Raw genomic sequence first — 12,708 nt, 5'->3', positions numbered from 1 at the left:
TTGAAGTAGAGAAAAATACGAAAACACATAAGACATAATCTTTTTAACAAAGTAACTTTATTGTGTAGAAAAATACAAGGTAGACAACTTTTCTTGATGTGTAAATATTGAGGCATGAGGAGTCTGATGTGATTGACAGCAGTTCACAGATCTAAACAAATTTGTCATATAAATAACTAAAACCTACAGTGATGAATGTTGGACTTAATGCCTAGCCATAAGTTCATGGTTCAGATATGTTTGACTTAAGATGTGCAAGTTTTTGAATGAAAACATTGGAGTCGACGGGTCAAAAGTAAATATGGGGAACTTCAGTGCAAAGCAGCATCAATAATTAACACAGAAAAAAATAACATACACAAATACAAACATTCATTGTACCGTGTTAAAATTGTGCAAAATTACGAATCCACTTCCATCACATTAGTGCCGTGGAATGTTAGCTGGCTCAGCATTTGCAAAGTTGCAGTTGTCTTTTGTGTTTCAGATATGCGTGTGTGAGTATGTCATCTCATGTAGTGCGTGATAGCGCGTAGCGTGTACAGCAGCGCAGCTTGCAGCCGCGCCTCCATCACAATAAGATTAGCATGGACCTGGAAGAAGATGGCACAGGTGAACTCTTCTTCACATAAACATTTTCACTCAGACTAAACAGCCGTGTCCCTGGTTTTACCTTCTCTGAGTGTCTGAAATGTATCCAGAAGTCGTTGTAAATGCGCACTGTGGTCTGCTCCGGGTGACAGGCCATTGTCTTCACAAATACTTTCAGAGAGCGCTCAAGTAAGACATTGACACTGCCGTAGTCGTAGTCATCATATCTGTGCAGAAGTGATTGAATACATAATTAAATTGAACAAACTCAATGACAGTGCTTTTGATACTGACCGAATGCCATATAGGCAATGGATGTAGTTCCACAGAGCCTTCCTCAAAGTGTGTGTATCGACTCCCTCGTGCATCGCCATCCGATGGTAAGTCAAGTTGCTGACAACCTGCAGATCAAAAGTGTCACATTTAAACATTTATACTCTTAAGTCTATAGGACAGATTACACTACACATTTCATTAAAACGTAGTGAACACAATTAGATTTCAGATTTCTCAGATTTTCACAACTGTTACCTAGCAGCCATACTGAAATCCATATACATTACAAAATAGTTAGGAACAATAATACCATATAACAGCTTTATTTTGTTGAATGATTGTTTAAACTGTCAGAAAAGTGTCAGTTAAGAGTCAATTGTCCTGTGTTTTCAATGGCACGTCACCTTTTGATGACATCACAGAGGGATTCTGTATTAGAACTTGGCTTTAATTCCTGTAAATTTAAATTCTTATTTTTCAAACTTTCTTCACCAACTGCAACTTCACAGATGTAAACCTGTGATATATTTACCACAGGTGTTATCCCACCAAACTAAGTCATAACATGAAAATCTGGAGAACCTGTCATATTAATTAAATGTTATATTTTGGTTGGTTTACAGTGACATTTGAATCTGTGCATAATGATCAACAGCATATACTTTACTCAAATGTGTTAAATACCTGGAACTTCTCATCCAAAAGCTGTCCCATGTCAGGCAGAAGTCTGTTGACCAGACAGTAGCCATGGTCCTCCCAGGAATAGTCCTTCACAAAACACACATGCCGTGCAGAACATGCATTAGTTTGCATAGTAGAAAGTCAAATAAAGACTGTATACACACAGTATGTTTATCTCCAGATCATAATCCATATTGAGTTTGTCCTGTACCTGTGCCCTCATGGTGGTGGGACACTGCTCTCCTCTGGGTGCAAAGTCCTCATATCTAAACTCTGGATCCTCCACCAGGTGCCGCACCATGTCAGGCGGAGCTTCCCGGACCACGGCTGGAAAACAGCAAAAAGAACAAATGTCAAACCCGAGCAGAGTGAGATAACGGCAGGACGAAAATATGTGGATAAACAACATGTACAGAGTACATACCAGTGGGAATGCTTTCGCTCCTCTCGCGCTCAAAGCGAGTGATTATCTCTTCCTGGGAGCACTCTTCCTCCTGCTGCTGTAACTCCACCATCCTCTTCATCAGCACCTCCACCTCCATGGCTCCGTCCAGCAGCTAATAAATAACAGTGCACACAATTGCACTTATTTAATGACATACTGATGCAACGGGTATGAGAGCAAATGTTTGTTTAACGCCGTCATCCAGAAACTGAACAAAACAACAAAAACACAACACAGCTATATTTTTGCTTACTTTGATGTTTTGTTGAATAGTTTTGAATCATAATAATCACACCTGTATGTATGAATAATATGTGATTTTATCCATGCACGGCTACAATCATGTTTTATTTATTCTTTATGTGGAGGCTTTAATATAAGGGAGTGTCTGCAGTGCCGCGGCGCGCGGCCAAAACTGCCATGTTATTTTTGTGCCGGCCGCGCGCCGCGGCTCCTGAAACTGCGCCGCTATTTGACCGCGTTTTAGCGCCGTTTTAAGGTTAGGGTTAGGGTTAAGGTTAGCCATGAGGCTATAACGGGCTATAAGGGAAATGCCGCGGTCCCTGAAACTGCGATGCAATTTGACCGCGCCGCGGCTCTCCAGCCACGGCCTTAATATAAACCCTTTTAGGTTTTTTACCTCTTCCTGCACCTACTTTTTTATTAAAATAAAAACAACAACGCTGCTTTACTTGAAGTCACTTGATGTTTGACCTGAATTTAAAGTTTGAAACAATTGAACAGCTTTCATCAGAACATCACAGACTGAGCTGATAAAATAACATTCTGTTGACTGTTTAAGACGCTTTTGACAGAAAATACACAGTGTACTTAGATACACCATAAACAGAATGAACAATGCTTGTATCTGCATATCTACACGTTTGAGGCGCACGTAGTAGTATCTCTGACTGTGTCACTAAAGGAGGGGTATTTTTCTGAAAGTAGTCATAACTATCTGATGTAGACGGACCTCTTGCCTGGCGTCCTCGTGAGCGGGACTGTGGGGACTTCGGGGGACATAACTGGGAGATGAGGGCTGGAAGGTGAAGCCGCCTGTGTGATCCGACTCGGGGTTCAGGCCACAGCCCCACACAAACGAACAGAGTGAATGGGCGTGCGCCAACACCACGATGGCATGGATAAGCTCCGCCAATGACCAGCGAGGATCTGCCCCAGGACAGACCAGCTCCTACAAGGAAGAAAATACTTTACTTTGTGCAAATAATCAAACAACCATAAACAATTTAAGTAGTAATAACATGAGTTCAATGGAGGAGCTGGAAGTAGCCACAGAATATGACAAAATATGAAAAGTTGGCTTTAGCAAATGAAAACCACTCTGATAAATGTGAGTGATATCAGATCGTGGTTTGAAAACATTAATATCAGATTTTACAGCATTTGTTCATTTAATATAAGAATATGATTACCAATACTTAGAATCAGAAAAGGTTTATTGCCAATGAACAGAATTCACAAACAACAACTTGCTTTGGTGAAACGGTGCAACATAAAACAATGAACAAAGATAAAACGACTTAAATAAAAAACAATTTAAATCTACTATAGTAAAAAATAAAATAGGCTATAAGATAAAATAAGCTTACCATGTACACAAAATGTATGTACAAGATAGAAAATGTAACATATATAACGGTCTACTTTATGTTCTCCTATCACCTGAATTTTGAACCTTCTGATGACATCACACAGTGTCTATAATCTGTGTTTCTGTATTGTGTCAGTGGTTATAATGTTCTGCACGTGACAGCATTTCTGGGCTCCATTTGGCAGCAGTAAAAAGAGCCCCAGAGTGAGTCTTGGCCCGTGTGTGTTGGTGTCTGACCTGGATGTGCTGCTGTGTGATGAGCCATGGTCTGTGTGCCATCAGTTTGTTGAGGCTCTGAAGGCTGCGCAGTTTGGTCGGCGCCTGCTCCAAGCCACTGAGCCAGCTCTCCTCGCCTCCCGCCTCCAGGAAACAAGCGCTGTGCTGTTGGACCAAGTAGGAGCAATGGTGCCTCGCTGCGGCCTGCGGATAATCCGGACAACTCTGTTAAAAATAATTACTGGTGTTTCAAGAATATTAGCAAATGTTATAGATTGTGTGACAAACGACATCGACTAATCACACATACCATTTTATCTGATATGACACAAGCAATGGCTGTGTCTGACGTTTGTACACACTTAAGTACAGTATGTTCAGTTGAGGCAAAGTAGCAAAAAATATATAATTTAAAGATAAAACTAGCATTGTAAAATAAATGACTAAAATCAACCTTTCCTGAACAGTTTTAGAATGGTTCTGAGCTTTATTAGAGCTAGTATAAGACCATATGGTAACATAAAGAAAGTACTATTATTTTGGCTTGAAAATAAGTCTTTAGTCTAATAAAAAGGAGACCTTTTATTATCAGTGTGTATCGAGTATTAGGCCGATTCCTTAGTATGGAAACTGAGTTTAAATGGTTGGTATGGTGACAACAGCATTAAGATACCACAGTGGTTTCCTCACCATAACAGCAATGTAATGTCTCCAGTGATGTGGCAAAGGCCCGTCCATCTCCAGCAAAGCATGCTGGGTCTTCAGAAAGCAGCTGAGGTAGGCCGGGTGAAGAGCCATGACCGTTGTGACGTGATCCACCCGACCCAGTGAAAGAAAAGACTCAATAAGGACGTCCTGATCAAGCCCGTCCAGCAAGATCTGAAAGACGTCAACGCAAAGGGAAAGACAATAAAAAAATCTACTTTAATCAAACTGTCTTTTCTCACCTAAAAGAAACAGTAGCAGAGATTGTAGCAGTATTATGCAACAACATGTCTACATTATAGTGATGGGGAGATTTAAGATGGGTCAAACGCACCTGTTTTGCTGGGATAAAGGCACTTGGACCTGAAGCCAGAGCTCGAGGGACTGCTACACCTTGTTCCTGGGTTTAAAAACAACAAAAACACTTAATCAAAAAAGTCCTAATGCACCAAATGTACAGCATTTATTCATTAATGGAGTATGTGTATTGCATTTGCAAATCATTTAAACCAATCATTTGTAGAGTTACTGAAGAAAGCCATTGAGATATTTAGTTTTTAATATAACTAGAGTGTTTAAAATAGATTTGTGTGGCTGAAACTGGAGAGGGCCGTTTGATATGACAAGCTCAATAACAAAAGTTACAAAACTCACCGACATTATAAGCGACGGAGCCGTGATTAAAAAGTCAACAAAATCATTATTAAATCATAGAGAAGTGGGTGTCGCGCCACAAGTAGCTGTATCTCCCCGGACAGAGACGTGAGCGTGATACGATCGGTGTTTACGGCTCGTGTTTGCGCCAGGAGGAGGCGTGGCCGCGCCAGGAGGAGGCGTGGCCGCGCCAGGAGGAGGCGTGGCCGCAGTTCGTGCGCCTCAGCAGTTCTTGCGTCACCTTCATGTCTGATGAAATACACTGTAACCATGGATCTATTATAATGAAACCCGGTACAAAAAACTACAAACAAAACAGAAACGGGCTGATTTGCGCTTTAAATATGTCAACGCGTTTTAAAAATATTTGTAATATATAATCATATTGGGACAAAGAGCGGTGTTTTTCTACAAGTTTATATTGAGCCCAACTATTGGTCGATCCATATTCGATTAATTTGATATATTTAATACAGTTTATGGAGAGTAACTGTCACGCGTTGCCTCTGTTGATCAAAAAAGGTATTGATTACAGATTAACAGTTATTTTTATACGTTTATAAAAAATGACAATTCAACAGGCATAAAGTCTCATTTGTTTGGCTTGTTTTTTACACTGTGGGGTCAAAGGTCACACTCTTCTGTCAAAGGAAGGGTCTAATATTCGTGTCATTCGTAGAGGAAGATTGTATTAAAGTAAAGTTGTAGTTTTAGAGACCCCCGTGTCCCGTGAAAGGGGCTTTACCTGCGCAGACCGAAGCAGCTCGCTGGCCTTGTGGCGGACCTCCTGAAGGGGACACGACAGGGACAAACGGAGCAGGTGCAGGAGGGTTTTTGGGCTGAGTCCGTTCGATCCGGAGCGGTCCAAACTCAAATACATGAGGACGTTGTCGGAGAGTTTCTCCAGAGCCGTGGTCCGCTCCGCCTCGTCTCTGCTGCACAGCCGGGACAAGCTCTTCGCTGTCGGGACGAGGTCAGCCTCCGACTCGGACCGATACCGACACTTGGGGCTGGAGGAGGAGGAGACGCGTCCCGGGGACTGACGGGAGAAGCCCGCGGTGGAGCCACTGGCCATGATCCCGGTCCAAAGCTCCGCCGAAGTGACCGAGCTCGTCTTTATCAGAGAAACGCCGAGGCTAGCGGAGTTAGCTCAAGTCTTCTCCTCGTTTAAGATGTCAGAGAGTAGTTTAATTCACAGCCAAAGAAGCAAAGACGGAGCCTGGACTGGTTGTGTTGCTGTCCTCGGCGGCACGAGCGGCTCGGCCCCGGTGAAGCTGTTCACTCCTCGGTTTCTTCGGCTTCAGTCGCTGTTGCTCCGCGTTAGCTGCGGCTAAAGCCTCGCTGTAGTGCCGTTTACAGCGCAGAACGCGGCTCTGCGCGTGGAAAGTTCAAACTAACTGCCGCATCTGGACATCACTGCGGGGTCCAACATAAATGCTAACTGTTTTAAAATAAAACTATCAAACATCCTCTCCGCTTTCATTCAGCCAGAAGGAAACGCCCCCTAAGCGACGTCACCGTGACGCACCGTCACAGCGTCTCAATTATTTCAAGAGACAAAAACAACTTTGATTTGTCTCATCGTTGTCGTTACAAATATAGACACACTCTGTGTGGCCAATGTAGCAGCCTTTAGTTAGAAATGCATGTTAGGCCAGCTGCCTATTGTCATCCACATTTAATTATGATTTACAGTTAGTATTTTATATCTAATCCTAGTTTTGCTGATTTAAATTAAGATGCATCTTGTAAGAATGTCTTATCAAAATATAGGCCTAATTATTCAGATTATGTTTGGTCAGCTTCTTGTTTTCCTTAAGTTTATGTCCAGTCAGTGGCTCCCAACCTCTTCCTCTCATTGGATACATTGGCGACCCCAAAATATGTATCTTATAAACTACGGCTTTATATCGATTTGTTTTAATAGTTTGTAAATAAATATTTTATAGACTAGAATCTGTAATAGCCTATATTTTATAGAAGAAATTTGACATATCTCACCCTAACCCTAAACGAGTTTGGGCCCCATTTTAAGAGGCCCTGAAAACCCAGTGTGAGGCTTTGGGGGTAAATTTCCTTGGAATGTTGGAATCACATAGCCTTATTGACAATATATGTATACAATTCTGTGAAAAAGATAAATGTGAACAAAACAAGAAACCTCTCAACTCTGTGAGCACACCCAGTAATGACAATAACAACTTTTAGTGTACCATCACCGTTTCCCTATGAGGGAAGACTTTTATTAACAAACACACAGCCTGGCTGAGGAGGATGACCTTCAGAGCGCACACGGTCACAAAGGTGTGGTCCCCATGACGGCCGGGCTCTGTGTGTCTCTGGAGCGAGGCTGGAGGTGGTATCACAGACGAGGGAGAGCTCGGGCTAATGCAGAGGTCAGGTGTACAAACAAACAGGCTCATTTCAATATATTACAGAGAGAAAAGGGAAGGAGGGATAAGTGTGACACCTCAGACGATCTTGTTCTCCAGCAGAGTGATCCTCTTAGACATACTCTCTAGTGAGACATAAGTCAAGGAAGACCTTAACAGACACATTGTAATGCACAAAGAAAAAGCATCTCCACTCCACATTCTAGAGACTTGTTTATATGGAAAGGATATATTTTTTCGTCAGGGCCTGTAGAGCATCTTCTACTTTCTTCTGGAACTTTACAAGAGAGTCACATTCACAAGGGTCTTCCTCTGTTTGAACAAAAGAAATATCAATGATAACAGTATACCTCTATGTGTGGATAACGCGTGGGTATGTTCAATGCGTCTTCAAGACCTTGACAGATGTTGATCTGCAGCTTTTTGCCAATCTGAGTCATTGCTTTAAAGTCTGCTGTGTAGAAATAATGTTCTCCAATTGGCTCAGAGGCAATCTCCCTGAGTTCATCCTCCACTGCATTTCCCACTCCAACAGCGTACATCTTGATACCTGCAACACAGACAGTTCACTCCTCTAACATGACTGCTTTCACATAGAGCTGAGATTGTGTGTCTCATACCCAGAGCTTTGGCTTTCTTGGCAGCATCCCCAATGTAATCCTGGCTGCGTCCGTCAGTGAAGACGATGCCCACCTTGGTGACCCCGGGCCGAGCCCCCTGCATAAAGCTGTTGTCAGTCAGGAAGCGCAGAGCCTGTCCAGTCATGGTCCCCCGCTCCATGTACGCCATCTTCTTCACAGCATCTTTCAGGTCCTTCTTATTGTTGTAGCGTCCCAAGGGAAACTCCTGCAGAGAAGAGATGGGTTAAAGAAGGAAATGTGGTAATTATTAGGGATCATTTATCACTCACACACACCTGTTTGACAGCACTGGAATATTGCACCAGCCCCACATGAGCTTTGCTGTCAGAAACATCGAGTTTGTCAACAATCTGGTTTATCCATTTCTTCACCAGTTCAAAGTTCTCAGGACGGACACTCTTAGAGCCATCGATCAGAAACACCACGTCTGTTGCTGCGTTACTGCAGGCTGCAGACACATATCACATGGAGAACTTAGATGTAACATTATGGACACACACATGGAACTAGACTGAGACAAACCCCGTTATTCACAACGGGAGCAGAGGCGCACTCACCACTGCAGCTGCGACCATCGTCCATCAGAGTAAAGCCTTCTTTGCAGGCACACTTGAAAGATCCCGGAGAGCTGATGCATACCTGCTCACAGTCATGGTCCCCAGTGGCACACAGGTCCGACACTGTTTATGTGTGCATGCAGAGCACACACCAGCATGTGGAGGTGCCACACATAACCAACAGGGGGCGATGTTTGAGGTTAGAGGGAGAAAATAAAACTATATCAGTTTGAAAATCTAGCAAATATTTTAATGATCCGCTGTAATCTGCTAAAACTCAAATATACCATAATTAAATCAATGATGAAAACAAAGAAAATTTGCAGTAAAACAGTGGATCGTTAAAACTACTGATAAAAAGAGAAGAAAAGCCTTGTATGAACAAACGTAGTCTAGTTTAGCACTTCTACTGTGAATGTGAAGCAAAAGCTCACTCCTCCAATATGCAGCTGTGCCCTTGGACCAGTCATCTGCAGCACAGCCGACTGCTGCAGAGTGAGTGGCAGGCAGCAGTTAGAGCCACCGCCTCAGAGCGCCAGAGGGCACATCTAATAAGAGGATTCATAAATCACTTTGATTTGTTAATTACAGAAAAATCAGCCTCATCTCTTAGATTTAAGGAGAGACTAATGAATAAAGAGCCAATTTGAGTTGTTGCTCCAGCTCTAATGTCCTCTGGAGATTTTATAAATAGTCTTTGGTCTAGAACTAGACAGAGGGCGAATAGGGGAGGCGACCTGCACAAAGAATGCTGTGACACCTTACCCTGAGTAAAGGGAGGCCACCAAACACAAAGCTCTTTCAATGTACAGTCACTCCGGCCCCCCTCAGGTCTTCCTCCAACCTGGTCTTACCACAGAAGGCCTCCTGGAACTTCTTGGTGAGCTTCTCTATGACACTGTAGCTCTCCACGTAGTCCACGTGGTCGTCCAGAGGGTCACTGGCCATCTGCTTCAAAGTGCTCATGTCCACACGGCCCACTCCGATGGCAAAGATCTCAATCCCGGCGTCACGAGCACGCAGTGCCACCTCTTTGACATTATCCTGAGGACGCCCATCTGTGACGATGATGGCAACCTGTGACAAGCACAGATTAGATGTTAAGAATGAGAGACAAACACTTTGTAATATCTGTGGACTGACCTTGCTGATCTCATTGGACTTACGAGCTCCCTCAGCTTCACTAAAGGCCACATTGAGAGCAAACTGGATGGCGAGTCCAGTCATGGTTCCTGTGGACAGAGGCTCAATCTTGGTCACAGCCTTCACAAGGCCAGCTTTAGTCTTGTGAGTTTTTAAGGACACCTGCAAAGAGACAACACTATAATTTGTGTCCTACACAAACTGCTCTCTCTACAGTGGTGTTGTGCTCTTGTACCTCATTCTTCACACGGCTGGCATAATTGACAACGCCAACCCTTGTGGCATTAGGTCCCACATCTAGGCCCTCGATGACCTTGGCCAGAAAGACTTTCACTTGTTCAAACTCTGATGGACGAACACTTCTGCTGCTGTCAATGATGAACACCAGGTCTGTGGGCCGCGTCTTACACAAGCCTGCAGCTGCATTTTGACAGAGAAAATCTCAATCAATGGGACAGTATTTTCAGTTCAGGTCTGAGGTACAGAAAGAGCATATAGTAAATGTAAAGGAAAAGGAGGGAGGAGCGTGGCATGAAAGAAGCACTTAGAGTGCCTGGAGAGGGAGAAGAGCGAAAAACAGGATGCAAAATGTACCAGGGGCGGAGTCTGGAAAATTAGAAAAATATTAACAGGATATCAAATTACAATTCAATTGCTATCAACCGTAGTTACAGGCCTTGCAAATCTTCCAAAGATTTTTTTTTTTTTTTTAATAATAATTAGCTCGTAGATACATTGCATATAAATCTAAATGACCAGGTAAAGTGTCACATTTTTCAGACATTTGCTGCTTGGACACAAGGAAGGCCAGTGTAAAGTAATTGTTCCAAAGCATTAAAAAATAACAATTTTAAATTACCAGTGAAAATCAGACATCCACACATGAAGAAAATAACTTTTGCATTTAACAAATATTTAGTCAATTTTTTCCCACAATAATACTTAACATAATAATATGGTATAATATGGTTTGGTATAATAATACCAAACATACAAGAACAATGAATTGATTATCATAAGTTCAACGTTTTTGCAATTCAAAAGTTGTTTAAGTTCAACTCTATAATTATTCAACTTTATAAAACTATAGAAGACAGAAATACTTGTATCATCATATCATATCAGTATCATGAATCCTGAGTCTGGCTACGTCATTGTTCAAGACATTTGAGTTTCTTGCTGGCTAAAGATGAACAGATTGTGGTCAGTACTCACCCATGGCTGCGGCTGTGCGCTGGTCTATGGCCTGAGCACCCATGAGGCCGAGCAGCAGCAGCAGGAGCGGGGTCACAATCATGATGGCGGAGCCTGAACGGGAGCTCTGGAGTCAGGGCAGAGGCAGTTGCTCCGATGGGGATCCACAGAGTGAGACTGAGGTACTGTGCGCTGCAGGTTATCAATGCAGGTTCTTTACAGTCAGCCCTCAGACGCCCCCCTGAGCACCCCCATGTGTGTGTGGGCACGGAGGGGAAATACCTGCTTGGGGAGGGCCTTACGGTGGGCAGGGAAACACAAACACCTTGATATATGCAGGTATATGTGTGTGCCCAGGCCTCTACAGTGTGTCTGGAGGTGCAGGAGCAGCTGGAGATTGCTGCAGTCGCCCAAAGTTGGATTTGGCCAAAGCTCAAATAAACACCAATATGAATTCCTCTTTTCTCCCTGTTCCCTCGTACAGCAAACACACATTTATGGTGCGGAAGTAACGGAGAGTCACCAAACACAGTCCACAGTGTTCAACTGCTCGGCATGCTGGGATATTCTGCATAAGCCCACACTTTACTACGGGCTGGACCTCCTAGTTCAAATGAGTTCAGTCCAAACAGAACAGTTATATTTGACATGCCATAGTCATTGAAATGTATTTCCGCTGTCACATAAAAGTTAAACATTACTGTGTTGGTAATGAATACTGATGTATTGGGAAAAATATATTGACTCCTAAAGTACTGAATTCCTGTTAGTCGCTCACACAAATGTCCCCATCTTTCATCTTCACACAAACACACATAATCTTCTGAATCCATGTCCGTTTAAAACAGAGGTGCTCTTTTCCCCTCAGCATCCTTCTGCCCCGGCCCCGGCCCCGCCCGCATTCCTCTGGACCCCTCACACACCTCCATCACACACCACCAAACAAGCCGCAATTCAGAGGCAGTCTGGAGGAAAAGAGCAGTTAGAGTGTGGCTGCACTGTAACTAACAAGACACAGCCTCTACTGAAAAGACATGTGGCAAAGTCAACAGCAAATGTGTGATGGACTCGAACATGAAAGATTCAGCTGTACCTGGACACCGCTCTGTTTGGGGGATGGGCCTTTGGGCATGAAAACAACACACACTTTTGTGTAAATATGCAAAGTTCTACACAAATCACTTATGTAACATGTCTACTGAGCAGCTCCTCAAACACAAACATGTGCTGGATATTTGCGTCCACTGGAACCTCAGTTTTATAACTGGAAGAGGATGTTTAGCAAATGTTTAAATGATAAAGTTGATATTTAAATAGACTTGGATAGAAAAAAAAATAACTTAAAACTTTAATTTTCCTTTAAAGGCACAACACAACCACATATTGGCAGCTGGACTAAATAGAAACAATGTCGTAATAGTTAATCCATCTTTATCTATACTCATCTAACAAAAAACAAACCTAGTATTTTCCACATAATGTAAATAAAAAGCATCAGTTCAACAGACTGTAAAAAGGACTTAGCCACATAGATATTAAAAGTCTGACATAAAATAAAGTGTATTTACCAAGAAACTGAAAAAGGAACAGTTCCAGTAAA

The 12,708-nt window shown here is 42.8% G+C and overlaps 3 protein-coding genes across 5 annotated transcripts in view; 1 reads left to right on the top strand and 2 right to left on the bottom strand.

Annotated features, from left to right (window-relative positions):
• The window catches only part of gpr3 (G protein-coupled receptor 3), a 116,473-nt gene that overhangs the window by 48,334 nt on the left and 55,431 nt on the right, over positions 1 to 12,708 (top strand). The gene's annotated exons all lie outside the window — the stretch shown is intronic.
• Positions 39 to 6,368, bottom strand: sesn2 (sestrin 2). 2 transcript variants are annotated; one of them, XM_072447521.1, is made up of 11 exons: positions 5,926 to 6,368; positions 4,861 to 4,926; positions 4,512 to 4,700; positions 3,843 to 4,025; positions 2,967 to 3,185; positions 1,973 to 2,105; positions 1,760 to 1,875; positions 1,552 to 1,635; positions 886 to 992; positions 674 to 818; positions 39 to 593 (listed from the first exon to the last, which is right to left on the bottom strand). In XM_072447521.1, exons 1-11 carry the CDS (start codon positions 6,253 to 6,255, stop codon positions 507 to 509), a joined length of 1,659 nt encoding a protein of 552 aa, XP_072303622.1. In that variant the 5' UTR covers positions 6,256 to 6,368; the 3' UTR covers positions 39 to 506. The 2 variants fall into 2 exon arrangements, with proteins under 2 accessions (XP_072303622.1, XP_072303623.1); XM_072447522.1 differs by lacking the exon at positions 5,926 to 6,368 and adding an exon at positions 5,181 to 5,201.
• On the bottom strand, positions 7,383 to 11,309 carry matn1 (matrilin 1). Of its 2 annotated transcripts, XM_072447524.1 has the most exons (10): positions 11,130 to 11,308; positions 10,150 to 10,334; positions 9,915 to 10,076; positions 9,626 to 9,848; positions 8,772 to 8,894; positions 8,490 to 8,662; positions 8,194 to 8,419; positions 7,971 to 8,123; positions 7,805 to 7,885; positions 7,383 to 7,701 (listed from the first exon to the last, which is right to left on the bottom strand). In XM_072447524.1, the coding sequence occupies exons 1-10, from the start codon at positions 11,209 to 11,211 to the stop codon at positions 7,652 to 7,654; spliced, it is 1,458 nt and encodes a 485-aa protein (XP_072303625.1). In that variant the 5' UTR covers positions 11,212 to 11,308; the 3' UTR covers positions 7,383 to 7,651. The 2 variants fall into 2 exon arrangements, with proteins under 2 accessions (XP_072303625.1, XP_072303626.1); XM_072447525.1 differs by lacking the exon at positions 8,772 to 8,894 and having other exon boundaries at positions 11,130 to 11,309.

Source organism: Eucyclogobius newberryi, unplaced genomic scaffold (genome assembly GCF_026437365.1).
Source record: "Eucyclogobius newberryi isolate DKJ021-1_F unplaced genomic scaffold, fEucNew1.0.hap1 SCAF_16, whole genome shotgun sequence".
Classification (NCBI taxonomy): domain Eukaryota; kingdom Metazoa; phylum Chordata; class Actinopteri; order Gobiiformes; family Gobiidae; genus Eucyclogobius; species Eucyclogobius newberryi.
Note: the sequence above shows the minus strand (reverse complement) of the source record. Positions and strands in the feature narration are given on the sequence as shown.

What these genes read in the sequence shown, in the direction of transcription:
- sesn2 (XM_072447521.1), bottom strand. Translation starts at nt 6,255, where the DNA reads ATGGCCAGTGGCTCCACCGCGGGCTTCTCCCGTCAGTCCCCGGGACGC. An exon ending in GACATTACATTGCTGTTATG is followed by an intron (nt 4,026 to 4,511) that starts GTGAGGAAACCA and finishes GATTATCCGCAG; the next exon opens with GCCGCAGCGAGGCACCATTG. An exon ending in TTTTGGATGAGAAGTTCCAG is followed by an intron (nt 993 to 1,551) that starts GTATTTAACACA and finishes TTTGATCTGCAG; the next exon opens with GTTGTCAGCAACTTGACTTA.
- matn1 (XM_072447524.1), bottom strand. Translation starts at nt 11,211, where the DNA reads ATGATTGTGACCCCGCTCCTGCTGCTGCTGCTCGGCCTCATGGGTGCT. An exon ending in CGATGGTCGCAGCTGCAGTG is followed by an intron (nt 8,663 to 8,771) that starts GTGAGTGCGCCT and finishes ATGTGTCTGCAG; the next exon opens with CCTGCAGTAACGCAGCAACA. An exon ending in GCAGATCAACATCTGTCAAG is followed by an intron (nt 7,886 to 7,970) that starts GTCTTGAAGACG and finishes TTGTTCAAACAG; the next exon opens with AGGAAGACCCTTGTGAATGT.